Consider the following 22,525-nt stretch of genomic DNA (forward strand, 5'->3'; position numbering starts at 1 on the left):
GTAACAACAGTAAAATGTAAATGGGATAAAACCCCTTGAGAAGCAATGGGCAATGAAAAAAACAAAGTGTATGCTAGACAGCTGTTGAAACTGGTTATGTGGATGTTCATTGTCCTGTTAACTCTGCTTTTGTATATATAGTCATAGCGCATCTTACTCCATATCTGTAAGTTCTGTATCCAAAGATCTCCATTCACAGAGTGATGAGTAAATTGCAATGTAAACGTTTTAAGCAGTTAAAAATAAGTAAATTCATGAAATAAAAGATTCTCTGCTTTCAAGATAATTAGCAATCAAGAGTGACAAAGCTTCTTGTGTCAGCTACTGAGATAATAATGAATAGATGAACTTTGTTGTCTGTATCCCTCAATGAATGAATGATGTTGCATATCACAGCTCTACAACTTTTGCTACTTAAAGTGCAGTTCAAGAACCTGCAGCCTCAGCATCATCTGAGAACTGGTTAGAAATGCCAAGGGTAAAGCTTAAATTCAGGCATACTGAAATGAAATCATCTTTTTAACAAGAACCCCAGTGAACAAAATACAGATTAAAACTTAAGAAGCACTGCTTATGTGGTTTTCTACATTTCTTAACAAGTAACATTTGAAAAGGTACACTCAAATAAAAAATGAAAATACTTTTATAAAGAGTTTACATTTGACTTGAAAACTATAAATTGCCCTCCTTTACTTATATCCTGGAATATATATTTGGTCAGAATAACATTTACTTAAAGTTACATATAATATCACACCTTTGCTAGGCCCAATAAGATTCTAGGGAAGAATAAAAGTGGTGAATATATTACCTGGGCAAGCCCTCAGGAGAGTTTGTACAGAGAAAACAATGGTTAGGAGAGTGGGCAAGAAATGTATCACATTTTAAGAATGTCCCCTGATGATGTGACAATGAGGAATCCTGAATCTCATCCCTATTCTTTCCCTTCAAAAATACCCACCAGAGGAACATGCAGAAAGGAGTAATCCATTCAGCATTGCTTTCCCTTTTTTGTTACATCACACCACCTTTGAAAGTACATAACTTGGGGAGCATGACTTTGGTTAGAGATATCTCTAGCCATTGCTAGCTGGTAAACTAGTAACAGGATGAGGAAGAGATAATATTCTGACTATAAAACAGAAAATTAGCCACGGTTGTTCATCTCCGCAAGAGAAACTTATACTAGAGGCTGAACACCCACTATCCTTAAGTATCTCTTTGCCAGAGTGGAAACAAGAACACATACCACAAGGCAGAGGAAAGAAAGGAAGATGAAAGATCAACGTGTAGAACAGACCCTGCGAGACGCTTCAAAAGGATGGAAGCGAAAGAGACTTAGGAACTTTAGGGAAAGCCCTGCTTTCCATGATGTACCAATCAAAGCTTCATGGATCCATGTGACCTGAGATGCCACATGAAAAAAAGCAGGAAAGCCTGAGAAAAATCCAAATTTAAGACAGATTACAAAGAATACATAAATGGCAGGTGAGGACATAAAGGCAATAAATACAGATTTCAGCTTGGGATTATAGTGGAATCAGGATATGGAACAGTAGATTAAATGTTGGCAGAAACAAGGAAAAGTTTTGATTATTTTTAAGATGGTGATGATCTAAATATGTTTGGCCATTATTGGTGAAGGAAATAAACATTTGATTAGCAAATGAAGTAGCAAATCCAGGTAAAAGATAGTGGAAGGAACAAGGTTCTTGAGACGGTAAATGTGGGAGAGTAAGTGGAAAAGTTGCAAATAAAGCACACAGATGATGGTTAACCTTGAAAAGGCATTAGGACGGCTCTTCCTTGGGGAAAGAAGGGAAGGAGAGGGGAATTGGAGATACAATCCATCAAATAAAATGTGGGGTCATTTCCTAAGAGTGAGTGGGCTCAGGAATGTGGTCAGTGTGAGGGATGCAATACAACAAGCAAAGATAAGGCGGTTATATAATTTATGGTCTGAGTGAGCACACTTTTGTGCTCCTCAAACAGGAGCACACAAACAGGATGTCTGCACAACAGGACTCTTCTGAACAAATGTAAACATACCCTGGAAACAAACATCACTATTATGAAGGAAGCATGGATGTGTGACGGGTCCCTTCAGCCTCTCTGGCCCTCCCCAACAATGTTGCCAATACAGGGTCAAAGAGAATCATATTTAGGCTTCCAGAGTTGGGGCAAAAGTGAGGCAGTCATATTAGAAGATCAAGAGACTGAGAATCCCTGAATCATAGACAACGACTTTGGAATGGCTGCAGCCGTATGCTACATTGTCCAGTAGAATTGTCTGCAATCATGGAAGTGTTTTTAAGCCTCTTGCCTCATGTGGCAACTGGACAAATGAATTATTAATTGAAAATAATTAGCTTCCCTGATGACTCAGCAGTAAAGAATCCGCCTGCCAATGCAGGAGACTCGGGTTCAATCCCTGGGTGGGGAATATCCCCTGGAGAAGGAAATGGCAACACACTCTAATATTCTTGCCTGGCAAATCCCATGGACAGAGGAGTCTGATGGGCTACCGTCCATGGGGTTGAAAAAGAGTCAGACATGACTTAGTAACTAAACAACAGCAACTAGTCACGTGAAGCTACCCTACTAGAAGTACTGGTTCATATTAAGCCGAGTGAAGCCAAGAGATTAATGGACTATAAAGAATGCAGGGGTCAGAAGGCAAGATGGGAGCTTGTTGTGCAGATTGAGCGTAAATCTAACTACTTAGTTGTGAATAGCGATGAAATCCCAAGTGTGACAGTGCTTGATAAGAATCAAAGAAAACCGCTAGTGGGACTGGTTGGGGGGGCGGGGAGGTTGTTGAGGAAGGAAGTCTGAATATGGGCAGTCACGTGTGACCCGCAGGGGATGACGGGAGTTAGTAGGGGGCGCATCTCACACTAAAGACCTTGAGGAAGGCTACGTGGGGCCCCCAGAACATGAGGTGAAAACCACCAGCTAAGGAGAGAAGGATCGGGGAGTGGCTAAGATTTCAAGATGAGAGTTTCTGCCTTTGTTTTTCAGATGGTAGCTGTGTTCTGAGTTTCCTGGGGGAGGTAGTATGCATCTAAAAGAAGCTGGATTTGGGTTCTGCTCTCTGGCTCTGGTCATGGTGGGGAGCAAACAGGAGAATTAAACTGTGTTTCCTTTTGACAAAGGAGGAGAGTGGTGGTTAAATACACAGATCTTTTTAATGTCTATAATATCCTAGGTGGTAGGTTATTCATTAGCAAAATATTTAAGCAGAATTGACTGATACGTTGTATTAAACAAATAATTTTTATTTTCTAGATCTGCTTTGACTTTGGAAATGGACTCCATTTTGAGGTAAGAAACAAAGGGGATTATTCCTATCTTGAATTTTATAGAAGACGTGCGTCTTTACCAGACTGAAAGCACAGACTCCCACTGAAACCGCTAGGTGGCGTTTTGAGGGGGTGCCGAGGAGCCGCGGGCCTTTATGTCTCAGCACAGGAAAGAATTCAGCGAAAGGCGTAGTGATACATAAGAGATTTACTAGAATAGGATGATTGTGAGGCTTCCAGGCAGGTGGTCAAGGGTTGTGCTGCCCCGAATATTAGTGGGTTCAGTTCAGTTCAGTCGCTCAGTCGTTTCCGACTGTTTGCGACCCCATGAATCGCAGCATGCCAGGCCTCCCTGTCCATCACCAACTCCCACCAGAGTTCACCCAGACTCACGTCCATCGAGTCAGTGATGCCATCCAGCCATCTCATCCTCTGTCGTCCCCTTCTCCTCCTGCCCCCAATCCCTCCCAGCATCAGAGGCTTTTCCAATGAGTCAACTGAGTCACATGAGGTGGCCAAAGGACTGGAGTTTCAGCTTCAGCATCATTCCTTCCAAAGAAATACCAGGGCTGATCTCCTTCAGAATGGACTGGTTGGATCTCCTTGCAGTCCAAGGGACTCTCAAGAGTCTTCTCCAACACCACAGTTCAAAAGCCTCAATTCTTTGGTGCTCAGCTTTCTTCACAGTCCAACTCTCACATCCATACATGATCACTGGAAAAACCATAGCCTTGACTAGATGGGCCTTTGTTGGCAAAGTAATGTCTCTGCCTTTCAATATGCTATCTAGATTGGTCATAACTTTTCTTCCAAGGAGTAAGCGTCTTTTAATTGCATGGCTGCAGTCACTATCTGCAGTGATTTTGGAGCCCAAAAAATAAAGTCTGACACTGTTTCCCCATCTATTTCCCATGAAGTGATGCATTTTTATAAATAAAAGAAAGGGGATGGAAAGAAGATCACCTTGTTTTTCATTCTTTGAGTCTTATGTCATTAACTCCCATGTGTTGGGTGGAGGGGTTATTGACCCTATATGGTGCATCCCTCTTGGCACTTTGGAAAAATTATATTAGGTCTCAGTACAGTGAGGGTCTTTCACTTTGAAATGTCACCTTCCTGTAAATTATTGTTTTTTATATTTGCAGAGAGTATGTTTTAAGGGTCATTAACTTGTTGTTGTCACTGGGCAGGTTTGGGGCCTTCCACTATTGTTTTTTTGTTTATTTTGGGACATGTCTCTTGCTTCTGTTACATGGTTTTGTTGTTAAGCAAGTTAACTTGGTTTTGTTGTTAAGCAAACCCATCTGGCTTCAATGCTAAGCAACTTGTTTAGCTTTATGAATTAAGTAAGCCCACATTGTTTCGGGATTTTTCCATTACTTGCTTGAGTGATTATTTACTTACTGTGGTCTCCCAAAGCCCACTAAGTTCCCTCTCTATTAACAGTCTCCTAATGGGACTTCAAGCTAGCTTTTGGTTATCCTACTCTATCCCTGCAGCTTCCCAGGTAGATCAGTTATAAATTTCAGGTGGATTCAGGTAAATTCCCTGGTGGATCATTTCCTGCCTACCAAGCAGGAAATGTGGGTTTAATCCCTGGGTCAGGAAGATCCCTTGGAGAAAGAAATGACTACCCACTCCAGTATTCTTGCCTGGGAAATCCCATGGACAGAGGAGCCTGGTGGACTACAGTCTCAGTTCACTTGCTCAGTTGTGTCCGACTTTTTGCAACCCCATGGACTGCAGCACACTAGGCTTCCCTGTCCGTCACCAACTCGACAGTCTGTGTGGTGGGCTACAGTCTATGGGCTTGCAAAGAGTCAGACATGACGTAGTAACTAAACAACATCAGCTATATCCTATCACCTCAGAGTCAGCCATTCCCACTCAACCACGTTCACAGGAACCTCTACCCAGGGGAGATGCAGCATTTTTGACACTCTAAATATCCATCAGTAAGAGAATGGTAAAAGTAGAACAACTCACGGTACATGGAGGAATGTCCATGGTGAGGTACTGAATGAAAAATCAAGGGACAGAATGTGATGTATAGTATTGGGTTGGCCATGAAGTTTGTTTCGGGTTTTCCATAAGCTATTGCAGAAAAAAACCTGAACAAACTTTTTGGCTATCCTAATATAATTCCATTTTTATGAAAAAAAAAAAAAAAAAAAGACCTTTTAACATGTGCAGCTGTATGATCATAAGAAAATATCAAAAGATATTTATCAAGCTGTTAACAATGCATTTTCTAAAACATGAGTGAAAAACTGGGAGGCTGTTTTACATTTTTACATTATAAACTTTAATATCGTTTTAATGTTTTGATACATAATTAATTTTTTTAATTATAGAAGAATTTTTTCCACTCAACAAAGGAAAAAAATCAGTGACCTAGTGATAACCAGTGTAAATATTTTGAAGTAAAATGCAAGTTATATAGAGCAATAAAATGAGTAAAATGGTAAACTTAGTATAAAAATCATCTCTGATCTTAAAATACTAGGTCATTTCATTTTAATACTGCATTAAAATTTTCCTTGGATAAAATATATATTCATCTATTAAAGCCCAACTGAAAACTTATAGATTAGTTTTCTGCCTAGTTTTTGATAAACCAGAGATGGGCCATTTAATCCTTTAACTTCATTCTTAAAACAATAAATTCATTAACTGACACTTTCACTAGTTTTAGTTAAGTTGATATCAACAGGTTACTGATAATTTTGTCTTAAAGCATTAGTAATTCATTTTTAAATTATAAGCCACCACAGAAAAATAAGACTTCATTTTCAGTTAGAAACATTTCTTGACTTGCCGTGTTAATTGTAATTTGCCCATTTGTAAGGTCACTAAATTATTCTATCCTTTTTAAGTCTTCCCTCTGGGAGATCTTTCCTTGCTGATAAAAAAACCAACAAAACAAAACTGCTTTACTGGTTTGGAAACAAGCTCTTCAGGTAGACAGTGTTTGTTCCAGAGTATATATTTTCTCTTTGAAAATGAAACCTGTGCGTGCGTGCCAAGTCGCTTTAGTCATGTCCAACTCTTTGTAGCCGTATGGACTGTAGCCCACCAGACTCCCCTGTCCATGGGATTCTCCAAGTAAGAATACTGGAGTGGGTTGCCATGCCCTCCTCCAGGGGATGTTCCTGACCCAGAGACTGAACCTGTTTTTCTCTTATGTCTCCTACATTGGCAGGTGGGTTCTTTACCACTAGCACCACCTGGGAAGTCCAAAGCCTATATTAAGGCCATATCAAAAAGTAGGAAATAATTTATACCTTAGAATTGGCACAGCTTTCTTTCAACTTCTAGTACATTTTATGATTCCATACTAATGTTTTACTAATTTTTTGGCAACATTTTATTGCTTTAGGCCTTACATTCAAGAAATGAAAGCAAGTTGCTTCCTAAACACATTCACCCAGTGAGACAAAAGCGTGCTTGGATCACCGCCCCTGTGGCCCTCCGGGAGGGAGAGGACCTGTCCAGGAAGAATCCGATTGCCAAGGTACTGTCTAAAGAGGAAAAGGAAGTACATGCACAAAATGTGGTCTGAGATCATCCATGTTCACTGTAAAATTTTAGGAATGTTCCATGATGTACTGACTGAACTTTTTAATATTCTAGATGTCACCTTGAAGATCCACTTTCCTATTCTAGAAGATGCAGCATTAGTGGTGAACATGTATTTAATGGAGGGCTTTGATTCAACTGGGCTTCCCTGGTAGCTCAGCTGGTAAAGAATGCGCCTGCAATGCAGGAGACCCTGGTTCGATTCCTGGGGTGGGAAGATCTGCTACAGAAGGGATAGGCTACTACTCCAGTATTCTTGGGCTTTCCTGGTGGCTCAGCTCGTAAAGAATCTGCCTGCAATGAGGGAGACCTGGGTTCGATCCCTGGGTTGGGAAGATCCCCTGGAGAAGGGAACAGCTACCCACTCTAGTATTCTGGCCTGGAGAAGTCCATGGAGAAGTCCAGGGGATCTCAAAGAGTTGGACATGTTTGAGTGACTTTCACTGTTTGATTCAACTAAGAATGGACTCAGGCACTAGTTGAATCCTTGTTTAACAGAGTGTTGCTGCTGCTAAGTCGCTTCAGTCGTGTCCAATCTGTGTGACCCCATAGACGGCAGCCCACCAGGCTCCCCTGTCCTTGGGATTCTCCAGGCAAGAACACTGGAGTGGGTGTTAACATTGCTTAAAAGGAGATCTCATCATCTGTTTTCCCTAGCACCTACCTAGGTTCTCTGGCAGGAGCCCTGTAAATTGGACTGACAAAAAATAATTAACAAGAGAAAAACAAGCAGTAACGTGTCTGTATGTGCTCTGTGCTCAGTCACTTCAATCCTGTCTGACTCTGCTGCCCCGTGGACTGTAGCCCGCCAGGCTTCTCTGTTCATGGGATTCTCCTGGCAAGAATACTGGAGTGGGTTGCCATGCCCTCCTCCAGGGGATTTTTCCAGACCCAGAGATTGAACCGCATCGCCTGTGTCTCCTACATTACAGGCAGATTCTTTACCCGTTGAGCCACCTGGGAAGCCCCTAGAAACTTGTCTGTCCCGCATGAAACACGTGGGAGTACCCAGAGATGAGTAAATCAAAGGCTTGGTTAGGATTTGGGTTTATATAAGCTTCTTAGTAGAAGGACAATATATTTTTAGAAAAGTGACAAGACAGACAAGAAAGACCTCGAATCCCCGGGGGCAGCTACCTGGGAAGGCAAATAGATGGGCAACTAATACTAGAGAAAGCTAGTTAGTCAGGTTCGTTTTGTAGATTCTCCTGGTCCTGTCTCCAGGCTGATAGGGATCTAAACTCCCCTCCAGTGATTAACTTTTTTGTCCTTGCTGTCCAGAGGGGTGGAAAAGGCACCTTTACAAACTTACGTCCTGCTCTTAGGCAAGTAAGGCTTCCCAGGTGGCACTGTGGTAAGGAACCCACCTGCCAATGCAGGAGATGTAAGAGACACTATTTCAGTTTATGAGTCGGGAAGATCCCCTGGAGAAGGGCATGGCGACCCACTCCACTATTCTCATCTGAGAAATTCTAGGAAAAAGGAGCCTGGCGGGCTGCAATCTATGGGGTCGCAAGAGTCAGACACGACTTAATGACTAAACCACAACAGTCTTAGGCAAATAGGGGGAGGACAGAGAGTTTTTCTTGTATCTGCTGCTTCTCAATCGCTTTCAGCTTAAAACTATTATATCAGAGGCACACATTCTGCCGCCCTACGCATGAAAGTAGTTTTCAAAATGAAAATAAACTGCTATCTAACTCATCTTGCCTGAAACAGTCTGGGTTTATGGCCATTGTCCTGACCTAATTATTAATAACTCCCCTTTCAACTCTCAAATGCCCTATTGTTTTGATAAATAATATGGTAGTTCCATTCATTTGTATCTCAGATTTAGCACATGTAAAGTCTGAACCCTTGCTTTTTCTGAAAGCTGTTCTCCCTAAGTTCTATCTGTTTCAGTAAATGGTACTATAATTTTGTTCAGTATTTTCAAAACTGTAGCAGGTACTGTCAGTTCTTTGCCGAAAGTGTATTCTGAATCTGCCCACCTCTCTCCACTGCCACGCTCCTCGTGCCCGTCAGTGTCAGCTCTGACCTGTGTTGCCGAAAGCACCCTGACCTGGTCTCCCTGCCTTCACTCTTGCCTGCCCCTCCCCCACCACAGTCCATTCTCCAGAAAGCAGCCAACGTGGTCTTCTGAACTGAAATTTTCATCCCCTTCGTGAAGCCCTATCAACAGCTGTCCACTGCAGTGGAAGAAACACACTCCTCACTTCTGCCAACAAGAGCTCTCTTAGGATTTGTTGACTTTGACCTCCTCTCTGACCCCAGCTCCTATCAGCCTTCATCCCGTACCCTGCCACCTCCCTAAGCTGACACAAGCCCAAAGCCCATGCCAGCCTCCCACCCTTTCGTTGTTCAGTTGCTCAGTCGTGTCTGACTCTTTGCGACCCCATGGACTGCAGCACTCCAGGCTTCCCTGTCCTTCACTATCTTGCAGAGTTTGCTCAAACTCCTGTCCATTGAGTCGGTGATGCCATCCAACCATCTCATCCTCTGTCTTCCCCTTCTCCTGCCCTCAATCTTGCCCAGCATCAGGGTCTTTTCCAATGAGTCAGCTCTTCTCATCAGGTGGCCAAAGTATTAGAGCTTCAGCTTTAGCATCAGTCCTTAGCACTTGCTGTTCCCTCTGCCTGGAACCCCTCCCCATAGGTATTTGCAGTATCTCACAGCATATCTGGCCAAGAATTCCCTTCCCGGCCTCACCCCATCTCAATCCCCTCACTTCATTCAGCTCGGTTTATAGCTCATTCACCTCCACTCGGAGAAGGCAATGGCAACCCACTCCAGTACTCTTGCCTGGAAAATCCCATGGACGTAGGGAGCCTGGTAGGCTGCAAGTCCATGGGGTCGCGAAGAGTCGGACACGACTGAGTGACTTCACTTTCACTTTTCACTTTCATGCATTGGAAAAGGAAATGGCAACCCACTGCAGTGTTCTTGCCTGGAGAAGCCCAGGGACAGGGAAACCTGGTGGGCTGCCTTCTATGGGGTCACACAGAGTCGGACACGACTGAAGCGACTTAGCAGCAGCAGCAGCACCTCCAGGACATTATGTCATAAGTTGCTTGCTTGTTGTCTGCTTCCCTCAGTACAGTGTAAGCTCCCTGAGGGCAGGTGCTTGGTCCTCAGGACTCACAGCTCGTGCACACCCTGTGCCCCGAGCAGAGCCAACATCCTGTAAACATTTGTGTGAATGAATAAATGTTCATAGGCAAGTGGTACCTTCATCTTTCCAACCTTATAAACAGCACACACAACAAGCTCCTTTTAAAAAAGAGCAGCCAGGAACAGAAGACACTTTCCTTTTTCCAGCAGTATATTATTTTGATAAAAGCCCTCTTAAATCTAAATGTTTGATTATGGCTTTACATAAAGTGAGTGAAAGTTGCTTAGTCGTGTCTGACTCTATGCAGCCCCAAGGACAGTAGTAGTCTGCCAGTCTCCTCTGTCCATAGGATTTCCCAGGCAAGCATACTGGAGTGGGTAGCCATTCCCTTCTCCAGGGATCAAGCCCGGGTCTCTTGCATTGCAAGCAGATTCTTTACAGTCTGAGCCTCCGGTGAAGCCCATGACTTTACATAATAGTTTGTATACAAGCAGTTAAGCTTTCTGGTTTGCTTAGTGCTAGCTTGATGAGATATCTGAGTTATTCACTCATTCTTTCAATAGGTTTCCCTAAAATACATGGGGTTCAGTAAGCATTAGCTATTCTTCTTACTAATTTTAATTATAAAAGTTGTTAAGAGTAAAATTTACATAAAAAGCAAAACATTCTGTTGTAGTTCCCCAACTTTATAGATTCTTTATCTAAAAGTAATACTGTCAACAGCTTAGTATCTTCCATATCTTTTGAAATCCATAAGTATGTATATACTTACATACTCTTATGTGCATACATGTGTATATGCAAACCAACTGCTAGGTCCACACACAGTTTGATTTTATTTCTAACATAAGTGAAATTATATATATAGTCAGCACATAAAGATCTACAATATTCTCTATAAATACTGATGTATATGTATACACATACACATGGGTTGTGTGTGTATATGCATGTACTTGGCAAAAAAAAAAAAAAGAGAGAAACACAGAGAAAGGGAAAGACAGACAGAGGCTCAGTGAAAAGTGATCACCGGACTGCCTCAGAGTCCCCATTCCTCCAGGAGCAGAGCAGGCGTGACAGGAGGTTGGAGCCGCATCTCATTCTCAGCAGCACCCTCCACCCCAGAGCATGTTGGGAATCCTGTGGGAAGCATATGTAGCTAATTCTGAGATTTCAGGACGAATAACTGGCGGGGCAGAGGTGGGTGATGGCTTCAGGGATGTCTGAAAAGAGAAATTGAGGATCCAGCAGGGGGCGACAGAGATACACTTACTGATGAAGAGTTAGAGATAACAGAAATGGGAAACAAACAAGTTAGAGATACAAATAGAGCTCTTTCTAGAGGAGGAAGGTGTTAACTACAGAAGTCCCCCAGGTTAGAAACACTAATCTGCAGGAACATTCCAAGTAGGCGAAGCGCTTGACTATTTTAACCCTCTTGTGAAAGGATGCCTTACTCATACCTTCCTGATGATCGGAGTTATAAAGGTGGTTTTGAGTCTGCAAATGTTACCTTACCTAAATTTAAAATCCACTCTTACCAAGATGTACCCCCCCTAATGATATCTTAATTTCATAACAACCCTAAGAGGTAGGCAGAAGTGTCCCTTCACATTGCAGGTAAGAACACTGAAGCGTGGGAGGGTAGGTAACCATTAGCATCACACCTAGTGTAGCTGTGACATGACTAGACCCGGGTGCTCTGACCCCAGCACCTCTGCTCTGGATCACCTGTGTCCTCCCACCTCCCTCCTTTCAACATCCAACAGCTTCAGAGCGAAATTTTCAATTAAAAACGATTACCTGTAAGTTAGAGTTAAACTTGAAGCATTCCTCTCTTATTTTTATGTTAGATACACTCTGATCTTGCAGAAGAAAAAAAACTAAAAATTACATACAAATACACTGGAAAGGGGATCACGGAGCCACCTTTTGGTGTGTTTGTCTTTAATAAAGACACCGGAGAACTGAACGTTACCACCATTCTAGATCGAGAAGAAACGCCATTTTTTCTGGTAAGAACAATTTTACATTTTATTATTTTTTTGAAATTGTGCTACTTGAATGACCTCAGCCTAAATGCTTTCTATTATGTATGTCATGATTCCAGGTAACTGGTTACGCTTTGGATGAAAGAGGAAAAAACTTAGAGAAACCAATAGAACTCAGAATTAAAGTTCTTGACATCAATGACAACGAGCCAGTGTTCACACAGGACGTCTTTGTTGGATCTGTTGAAGAGCTAAGTGCAGCAAGTAAGAGTTTATTGTTTTTATGAATGAGTACCCAAGATCATTCTGTGCCCAGCATGTCACTGAACACTGAAACCTCTGTCTTAGTGGAGGCTGAATATTACCCACAGGAAAAATAATAATAAACTGATTGATCTAGGTTTGGAACTGATTTTTTGTTTTAAGTTTTTTTTACCCTCAAAACAGATGTGGAAGATTGATGTGATAGGTTAGGTCTGTGTAGCAACTTGTCAGTTTCACCCTATGTCCGGAAAGCAGCCATAGATGCTATGTAAACAAATAGTTATGGGTATGTTCCAGTAAAGTTTTATTCACAGAATCAGGCGGCTGCCTGGCTTGGGCCCACTGTCCGTAGTTGGCTAACCTTAGATATATTATTTCTACCTCCAGGCTTCAATGCAAGTGTTAAATGCAGCTTTCTATATGGGGGCTTGCAGGAGAGATTTCTCTTTGATCTGAATGTAAAGAATAGCTATGCTTCTCCTGAATTGCTTGTATTTTAATAAGCATGTACGTGTATCTGTTCATTTTTCTTTCTTTGTATCGGTTATTAGAAATGTGATAAGCAAATCTGTGGTCCTCCTATAGCGCGTCTAGGACTTCACCTTAAAAATTGTATATACTAACCTCAGCCTCACTTTTATCTTATTTTTCCTATTCCTACCTCCATTCACACTTGCTCCCTCAAGCAATTAAATTCTTTGATCTTAGTAAACTGAATTTGATACATACCTAAAATCCTTTTTGGAACAAGCTGATATGATACGTAAAATAGTAACATAACGTAAGAGTGCTAAAAGTTGTGTTTCACCTTGGACCCCTTCGTTTCTGCTACCAGATACACTAGTGATGAAAATCACCGCAACCGATGCAGATGAGCCCAACACTCTGAATTCTAAAATTTCCTATAGGATCGTGTCTCAGGAGCCTGCTAATTCTCCAGTGTTTTACCTAAATAAAGATACAGGAGAGATCTATACAACCAGTATTACCTTGGACAGAGAGGTAAATTAATATTTCGTGTTATTCATCTTTTCTGCTCTCCTCTCCTTCCTCTCTCTCTCTAGTCTAATTTTCTGGCTTTGCCTTGTGTTACTCACTCATAGGATAACTCAGAATGATCCTCCTCTAGGGATGTGCTGTCTAGTATCATAGCCATCAGTCCTATGTGGCCATTGGCCACTCGAAATGTGACTAGCCCCAGTTGAGATGTGCTATAATTGGAAAATATACACCAGATTGGGAAGACATAATATGAAAAAGAAAAAGAATGTTAAAATATCACCTTAATAATTTTTGGTTGATCGCTTGTTGAATGGATAACATTTCGGATACCATGGGTTAAATGAAATTTCTTTGTTTAAAACTAGTATCACCTGGTGTTGAAACAGTCCCCTGTCATTACTGTAAGTAGGCATCATGGTAAAGGAAGAGGAAGATAATCAACCAGAAAACCCCCCAAATGTTTTTATAAATGAAAAGGCATACCAATATACTTCTACTCTCCCAAAACAAAAATAAAACTAGTATCAACTGTCTCCTTTTACATTTTTTTTAATGATTTATTTATTTGGCCACACCAGTGGTTGCAGGATCTTAGTTCCCTGACCAAGGATTAAACCCAGGCCCCAGCAGTGAAGTACCAAGTCCTAACCACTGGACCACCAAGGAATTCCCTCTTTATTTTTTTTTTCATGTGGCTCCTGGAAATTTTTAAATTACATAAGCATTGACCTAGGGCCTCTCCAGTCAGGATCTGTTTGCTAGAGAGTTCTAAAGCAATGTTCCTACTTTGTGGTTCTATAAAGCTGGAATCAAGATTGCCGGGAGAAATATCAATAACCTCAGATATGCAGATGACACCACCCTTATGGCAGAAAGTGAAGAGGAACTAAAAAGCCTCTTGATGAAAGTGAAAGTGGAGAGTGAAAAAGTTGGCTTAAAGCTCAACATTCAGAAAACGAAGATCATGGCGTCCCATCACTTCATGGGAAATAGATGGGGAAACAGTGGAAACAGTGTCAAACTTAATTTTTCTGGGCTCCAAAAATCACTACAGATGGTGATTGCAGCCATGAAATTAAAAGACGCTTACTCCTTGGAAGGAAAGTTATGACCAACCTAGATAGCATATTCAAAAGCAGAGACATTACTTCGCCAACAAAGGTTCGTCTAGTCAAGGCTATGGTTTTTCCTGTGGTCATGTATGGATGTGAGAGTTGGACTGTGAAGAAGGCTGAGCACCGAAGAATTGATGCTTTTGAACTGTGGTGTTGGAGAAGTCTCTTGAGAGTCCCTTGGACTGCAAGGAGATCCAACCAGTCCATTCTGAAGGAGATCAGCCCTGGGATTTCTTTGGAAGGAATGATGCTGAAGCTGAAACTCCAGTACTTTGGCCACCTCATGCGAAGAGTTGACTCATTGGAAAAGACTCTGAGGAGGGATTGGGGGCAGGAGGAGAAGGGGACAACAGAGGATGAGATGGCTGGATGGCATCACTGACTCGATGGACGTGAGTCTCAGTGAACTCCGGGAGTTGGTGATGGACAGGGAGGCCTGGCGTGCTGCTATTCATGGGGTCGCAAAGAGTCGGACACGACTGAGCAACTGAACTGAACTGATCTGAATGAAACTTTAGGAATCTTTCCTACTGCTAGTACATTTTCAGAGGGAGGAAAAGAGATTTAAATAGAAGTCCTGTTTAGAGTAATAGCAGTATTTGTAAAGTAAAGAGTTATTGTAGATCCCAAATTGGAGGAAAATTTGAGTTGTTTCCTAAAGGATAATTTCTTAAACATTTCATTTTTTTATTTCTAAGTCAAAGGGAACATTTTAGTTAAAAAAGGAAGACAAGATTTCATAAATGCTACACACATAAAGATGTTAACAGCATGCATGGTAAAATGTTGATGATCCTTAGAGTGCTGTATTGTCATCAAATATAAATCATCATCAGACACAATCAGTGTATTTTGTAATGCTTAAAAAAATGATTTAACTCTGGCCAGAGAGGAAGAGGATGCTGGTCAACATTCCTATGATATCTTTGTAAAGGTTAGTGAAAGTGTTAGTCGTTCAGTTGTATCTGACTCTTTACAACCCCACAGACTGTAGCCCGCCAGACTTCTCTGTCTGTGGGTTTCTCCAGACGAGTACTGGAGTGGGTTGCTATTCCCTTCTCCAGGGGATCTTCCTGACCCAGGGATTGAACCCGGATCTCCTGCATTGCAGGCACATTCTTTACCATCTGAACCACCAGAGAAGCCCTAAAGGATATTATTACTCCTAGTATTCTACTCTACCTTTTCACATAAAATGAGAATGGAAAAGTACTATTTTGAAGTAGTAGTGTGATTCTGTCTCTGAAACGTTTAGCAAAAAAGAATACTGGCTGTCACTTACTGGGCAAGCCATGTGCCCAGTGCTATTCCAAGCCTTTTACGTGGATTAATTCAGTTAATGAACCTGTAAACCCTGTGAGACAGATCCAGTTATCCTCATTTTATGTAGAAGGAAACCAAGGGTCAAAGGGATAATGTGTGTCCGACATAGTTAGCATGTCAGAATTGGAACTCAGGCAGCTGGTCCCAGAGTCTCTGCCATCCTGCCTTTCACTGAGCAGTTTTGCTCTGCACAGGGTCCCGGGCATGGGTACTCGCTGCCCGGCTCCTTCTTAAACTTCAGCCACACCGATGGAGCCATCAGAAGGGACCACGTGGAAGAGACAGGTCCCCTTTGGAATAACATCTGAGATGTTGTTCTCTGGGTCGGGTTCTCCAAGAATCTTCTCTCGTGGGGATAAAAAGTGCACCAGGTTTTGCGTTTACTGACCCAGTGTTCTTGGGGGGTTAAGTCTTCATGACAACTTTTAACCTAACATGAAGTGTGGGCTATAAAAAACTAATTTCTAGAGTCTCATCACTTCCAGTGTAATGCTGACTACCTTTTGAAAGCACTTTTGTGCTCAGACTATTTTAAGGGGAGACTCATCTCCTGATAAATATCACCAATGACGTAATTAAGAATTTTAATGTCAACAACTGCTCTAGGCTTTTCTGCCCTTTTAAAAAAAAAAGCTCTGATGGCAAACAAACAGCATCTTCACAGAATTAACAGCAGGTCATGAAACTTTTTTTAATATTTACTTATTTATTTTTGGCTGCTCTAGGTCTTTGTTGCTGTACTGGGTCTTCTCTAGTTGCAGCGAGCGGAGCTGCTCTCTAGTTGTGCGCAGAGTGCTCACTGCAGTGGCTTCTCTTGTCGTTTAGCACAGACTGTAGGGCCCTCAGGCTTCAGTAGGTACAGCTCCTGGGGTCTAGAGCACAGGCCCAGTAGTCGTGGCGTACAGGCTTACTTGCTCCGAGGTATGTGGGATCGTCCCAGATCAGGGATTGAACCTGTGTGTCCTGCATTGGCAGGCAGATTCTTTACCACTGAGCCACCAGGGAAGCCCCCATGAAACTTACTTATGAATAAAATGTACTGAGGTTCATTCCCCTGATGATAAAGTGAACTCAAACCAGAAAGACAGATTTGGGAGCAATTCACTTTCACCCCAGCCGGATCTTTTTCATTGCCTTGCAGGAATACAGCAGCTACACTTTGACAGTAGAAGCAAGAGATGGCAATGGACAAATAACAGATAAACCAGTCAAACAAGCTCAAGTTCAGATTCGTATTTTGGACGTCAATGACAATATACCTGTAGTTGACAGAAACGTGGTAACTATTATTTTATAACAAATGTGCCTACTTATATGTCAGTCATAACTAAAAATATATCACTTATGTTTGTGTTCCATTAAAATAAAAACCTCCTGTTTGTGTTTTGCAGTATGAAGGATCAATTGAAGAAAACCAAGCCAATGTAGAGGTTTTACGCATAAAAGTCTCCGACGCAGATGAAGTAGGCTCGGATAATTGGTTAGCAAATTTTACTTTTGCATCAGGAAACGAAGGGGGTTATTTCCACATAGAAACTGATACTCAAACTAATGAAGGAATTGTGACCCTGATTAAGGTAAGGACTTAGTGTTCAAACCTGGAATGAGAGAAGTTGGTCAAGAGGAGGACACTCATGTATTTTGAGCTCCAAATATTTATTAGTACTGGTGCCACAATGTTAGAGATAGGTTTTTGCCCCATCCCTATTTGCCCAAGCTCTATGGTTGTGAGTGGTCACACTCTTTGTATTTCTAATGTCAGTAGTGTGAGGGTTGCATTTTGAAACAAAGTGTGTAATTCTGCTTAATTGAATCAATGAAAATTAAATCGTGTTATAAGTATATGGGTCTTAAACATTTAAAACCCTGACTCCTACAGAATTTTTTAAACAAATTTAGAGGATGAATTTTTTTTTAAAACAAAATTAAAAAGGAAGAATACCATTTATGTTAAATGGTTAATGATAGAATATCAAATTTTAAAATAAAATGAAAAGCTAAAGCTTTCAAAACATTTCATTAAGTCACAGACAAAAATTGATTCCAGAAGCATCCACATTTTTTACAAAACTTATTATATGGTAAAGTAAATAAACCCTAATAGAGGAACGATGATAATATAATGTATAACAGAATAGAGGAAAATTAACTTGAAGTTTCATTGTAATAATTATGGATACCATTTATCAATAGGCTACCATATGTATATAGACCACTTTTTGTATAGCAGAGGAAAACAGAATAAGATTCGGTTTAGTTCAGTTCAGTTGCTCAGTCCTATCTGACTCTTTGTGACCCCATGAATCGCAGCATGCCAGGCCTCCCTGTCCATCACCAACTCCCGGAGTTCACCCAAACTCATGTCCATCAAATCAGTGATGCCATCCAGCCATCTCATCCTCTGTCATCCCCTTCTCCTCCTGCACCCAATCCCTGCCAGCATCAGAGTCTTTTCCAATGAGTCAACTCTTCTCATGAGGTGGCCAAAGTTCTGGAGTTTCAGCTTTAGCATCATTCCTTCCAAAGAACACCCAGGACTGATCTTTAGAATGGACTGGTTGGATCTCCTTACAGTCCAAGGGACTCTCAAGAGTCTTTTCCAACACCGCAGTTCAAAAGCATCAATTCTTCGGTGCTCAACTTTCTTCACAGTCCAATTCTCACATCCATACATGACCACTGGAAAAACCATAGCCTTGACTAGACGGACCTTTGTTGGCAAAGTAATGTCTCTGCTTTTTAATGTGCTATCTAGTTTGGTCATAACTTTCCTTCCAAGGAGTAAGCGTCTTTTAGTTTAATGGCTGCAATCACCATCTGCAGTGATTTTGGATTAAAGGGAAGACAAATTTTATGATTACTGAATAAATAGATAATGGCATTAGAGACAAAATCAGTTTACCTGCTTGTATAGAACTAAGCATCCTTTTTTAGTCATAGATTATAGCTGCAGCCCTGCTCAGTGCTTGAGATTAAAAGCCAATAATATACAGAAGGAGAAGCAGTCACATAGTGATGAATAATAAAAGTACCCTCAATGCACCATAGTAGCACAAAAAGGGACAGAGTTACTGTAAATTTAGTAGTAAAATGACAGCACCAGATTAAGAAAATTATGAATTTACTTTCTCAGTTGTATAAAGAATCGCTTCCAAAGTATAAGGGCAACCATCAGATTCCATTCACAGGAAGTTAGAGAAGATATGCAAATAGCAAGTGTGCACATAAAGGATATCCAGCATCAGTAGACATTAGGGAAGGTGCAGATGAAGTCTGTGTGGGCTGTCATTGCACGCCTGGCTAGAAAGAAGCTTACAATCAAAAAAGACCAACACCACCAAGTATCAGTGAGAATATAGGCAAACCAGGACTCCTGTATATTGCCAGTGGAAACATTAAATGGTAGAGCCAGTTTGGCAGTTTCATAAAAAATTAAATAGAGTACTAATCCAGTGACCCAACAATTTAGTCCTAGGTGTTCACCCAAGAAAAATAAAAACATATACAGTATCTACAAAAAAAAAAACTTGCATGCAAATGTTCAGAGCAGTGTTAATTGCAAATAGTCCAAATGCCTAATAACAGAATAGCTAAGTCAATTAAGTGTATCTAAATAGTAGAACACTATAGAAATGTTTTTAAAAAGAAAATGGACAAATTGGAAAATATAGAGAGAGAGTGATAAACTGATCAAATCAAATGTAATATACCACAATTCGCAAAGAACAGAGTATTTGGAAGAGGGTTAATCTTTTATGGCATTAATAGCAAACCAGTTATTAATAGACATCATGGTACAAAGAAGGGGGTTAGATTCTCTTCCTAAACATCCTTAGGCTTCCCAGGTGGCGCTAGTGATAAAGAGTCCTGCAAATGCAGGAGATGCAAGACTCACGGGTTCAATTCCTGGGTCAGGACTATCCCTTGTAGAAGGAAATGGCAACCTGCTCCAGTATTCTTGCCTGGGAAATCCCATGGACAGAGGAGAGAGTGGGCTGCAGTCCATGGGGCTGCAGATTTTTAAACAGATTTGAAAACCCCTTCCTGGGTTTAATATAATCAAATATTTTTTTTTTCTCCAGGAGGTCTCCTTTTATTTTTTTTTATACTAATATAAACAAACAGAAAATTTGCAGAGAAATGAGACACTTAAATAGTTTCAAAATACCACCACACAAAATACACGTGAATTACAAAGGCCAAAAAGTAACTTTACAGTGGGGAAGCCTCAGAGACAGCACCTTGATCAAAGGATCAAAATGAACATCATTAATAATGAGACAAATTAATATTATGTGCTACCTAATAAGATGCAGTGATCATAAAGATCAGCTTTATGATATGCTATGGGACAGAGCTGGTGGTCTGCTGCTACTTCTGTAGCCCTTTCTGCCAGAACAAACCCATGGAACACTTTTTAAGGAATATTAACCTATATTGAATGTCCCTTAACTTTTTTAAATTAAGCAAAAAATCACTTCAGATTGCTAAAAATAAAAAATATATATATTTGAAATGATTTTGATCTTAAATAAAATTGGGGATGCTTCCTAAACATCCTTAGGCTCCCCAGGTAGTGCTAGTGATAAAGAATCCGCCTGCAAATGCAGGAGATGCAAGACTCACGGGTTTGGGTTTGATTCCTGGGTTGGGACTATCCCTTGGAGAAGGAAATGGCAACCTGCTCCAGTATTCTTGCCTGGGAAATCCCATGGACAGAGGCGCCTAGCGGGCTGCAGTCCATGGGGCTGCAGATTTTTAATGACATGGTATCAATTTAAGAGTTGGAATACAGTAAGTCCCCTATATACGAGCCTTCAAGTACTGAACTTGCAAAAATGAGAATGTACATTTGCGTGTCCAGTCACGTTAAAGTATGAGTGAAACTGCAACTCGCCCTCTGCCTCCTGTTGCTGACGATCCTTCAGCTCTCCCACCTCCCTCCTCCTCTCCCACCCCCACTCTGTAACTCTTCTTGCCTGTTCACTGGATGCCAGCCCCTGTATGCCATCTGTTGTACGGTACTACTGTAATTCTCAAGGTACTTTACTGTAAGATTAGAAATGTTTTCTTTATTTTTTGTGTTTGTTTTTTATGTATTATTTGTTTGATAGTATTATTACAGTACTCTGTAGCCAGTTGTGTTAGTTGGATACCTAGGCTAACTTTGTTGGACTTAATGAACAAAGTTGGACTACGAATGTGCTCTCAGAATGGAATTCATTTATATATTGGGGATTTACTGTACTTACTGCTGTATTTTTCATGTTTTAAATGATTATATAATATCTGACACTGAAACCACACGCGTGTGTTCTGTTGTTTTCCCTGTTAAAAGAATTCCCTCTGATTTTGCCTTTCTAGAAAGTAGACTATGAAACAATGAAGAATCTTGACTTGAGCATTATCGTCACTAACAAAGCAGCTTTTCACAAATCAATTAAGGATAAATACAAGCCGACATCCATTCCCATCAAAGTCAAAGTGAAAAATGTGAAAGAAGGCATTTATTTTAAAAGCAGCACAATCCGATTTCACACTAGTGAGAGCATGGAGAAATTAAGCCAGGGCCAAATACTGGGAAAATTTCAAGCTTTTGATGAAGACACTGGAAAAGTACCCAATGTAAAGTAAGAGATGGTTATGAATATTATTTCCTTGTTCTAAGTTACTTTGAATGCCTCTTTTCAAAAATCATAATGGAATTTGGACACTTCAGTTCTTTGAACCCTGCCTTTGGGGGCCTACAAACCCCAAAAGGCCTGTAAATGAAATTCCTGGAGTTGTGTGGTCACTGAGAGGCCAGGTGTTTCCCCAGGAGCCCCCTTCCCTCCATGACCCGAGTGGGAGGCAAAGGCTGGCTGGGTTCAGAAAAATGATGCTGATGAACCTATTTGCAGGGGAGGAAAGGAGACACAGATATAAAAAAGGGACTTGTGGACACAGTGGGGGAGGGAGAGAGTGAGAAGAATGGAGAAAGTGGCATCAACATACATAGACTATCGGGTGTAAGATGGATAGCTAGTGAGAAGTTGCGTGTAGCACAGGGAGCCCAGCTTGGTGCTCCGTGATGACCTGGAGAGATGGGATGGGGGAGGGGAGGGAGTCTAGGGAAGGAGGGAGTGTATGTATAATTATGGCTGATTTGCATTGTTGTATGACAGAAACCAATGCAACATTGTAAAAAAATTTTTTTTTTTTATTTTTAATTTAAAAAAAGTTCTGGGTTGAGAAGGCTAAATAGCAACAAAGAGAAAGTTCAGAAAGAAACTTTCTAAAATCTGTCTTTAGAGCTAAGAAAGTAGCAAGTAAAATTTACTGCAAGTTCACTTTACATAATTTTGATTAAGAGGGGAAAAGCTGCATAATGCATTAAAATTTTAATAATGGGGAAACCAGTTTTAATTGATCATCAGCCTTGAAAATTGATCTTCATTCAAACCAGGCTCTTTGGTCCAGGGATTGATGAAACTTGTAACATTTGTCTTGATCCTGGTGACCTTTATTCAAAATATATTTATTAAGAACCTACTAGATGCCTGAAAAGAAATGATACAAACGAACTTCTTTACAAAACAGAAAGAGACTCACAGACTTTGAGAATCAGCTTATGGTTGCCGAGGTGAAGAATGGGGGGGACAGGATAGAGTTTGGGTTCAACATGTACACACTGCTATATTTAAAATGGATAACCAACAAGAACCTACTCTATAGCACAGGGAGCTCTGTTCAATGTTATAGAGCAGCCTGGATGGGAGAGGAGTTTGGATGAGAATGTATACATATCTATGTACAGCTGAATCCCTTTGCTGTCCACCTGAAACTATGGCAACATTG

The 22,525-nt window shown here is 41.0% G+C and overlaps 1 protein-coding gene across 1 annotated transcript in view; it reads left to right on the forward strand.

The window, feature by feature from the left end:
- Positions 1 to 22,525, forward strand: part of DSG2 (desmoglein 2) — a 54,219-nt gene that overhangs the window by 16,582 nt on the left and 15,112 nt on the right. Inside the window, exons 2-9 of the mRNA XM_025273345.3 lie at positions 3,289 to 3,324; positions 6,682 to 6,816; positions 11,847 to 12,008; positions 12,104 to 12,248; positions 13,084 to 13,250; positions 16,830 to 16,967; positions 17,080 to 17,265; positions 21,053 to 21,318. Of these exons, the coding sequence (XP_025129130.3) occupies positions 3,289 to 3,324; positions 6,682 to 6,816; positions 11,847 to 12,008; positions 12,104 to 12,248; positions 13,084 to 13,250; positions 16,830 to 16,967; positions 17,080 to 17,265; positions 21,053 to 21,318 (1,235 nt within the window). The remainder of the gene's footprint in view (positions 1 to 3,288; positions 3,325 to 6,681; positions 6,817 to 11,846; positions 12,009 to 12,103; positions 12,249 to 13,083; positions 13,251 to 16,829; positions 16,968 to 17,079; positions 17,266 to 21,052; positions 21,319 to 22,525) is intronic.

The sequence above is a fragment of the Bubalus bubalis genome, chromosome 22 (assembly GCF_019923935.1).
Source record: "Bubalus bubalis isolate 160015118507 breed Murrah chromosome 22, NDDB_SH_1, whole genome shotgun sequence".
Lineage (NCBI taxonomy): Eukaryota > Metazoa > Chordata > Mammalia > Artiodactyla > Bovidae > Bubalus > Bubalus bubalis.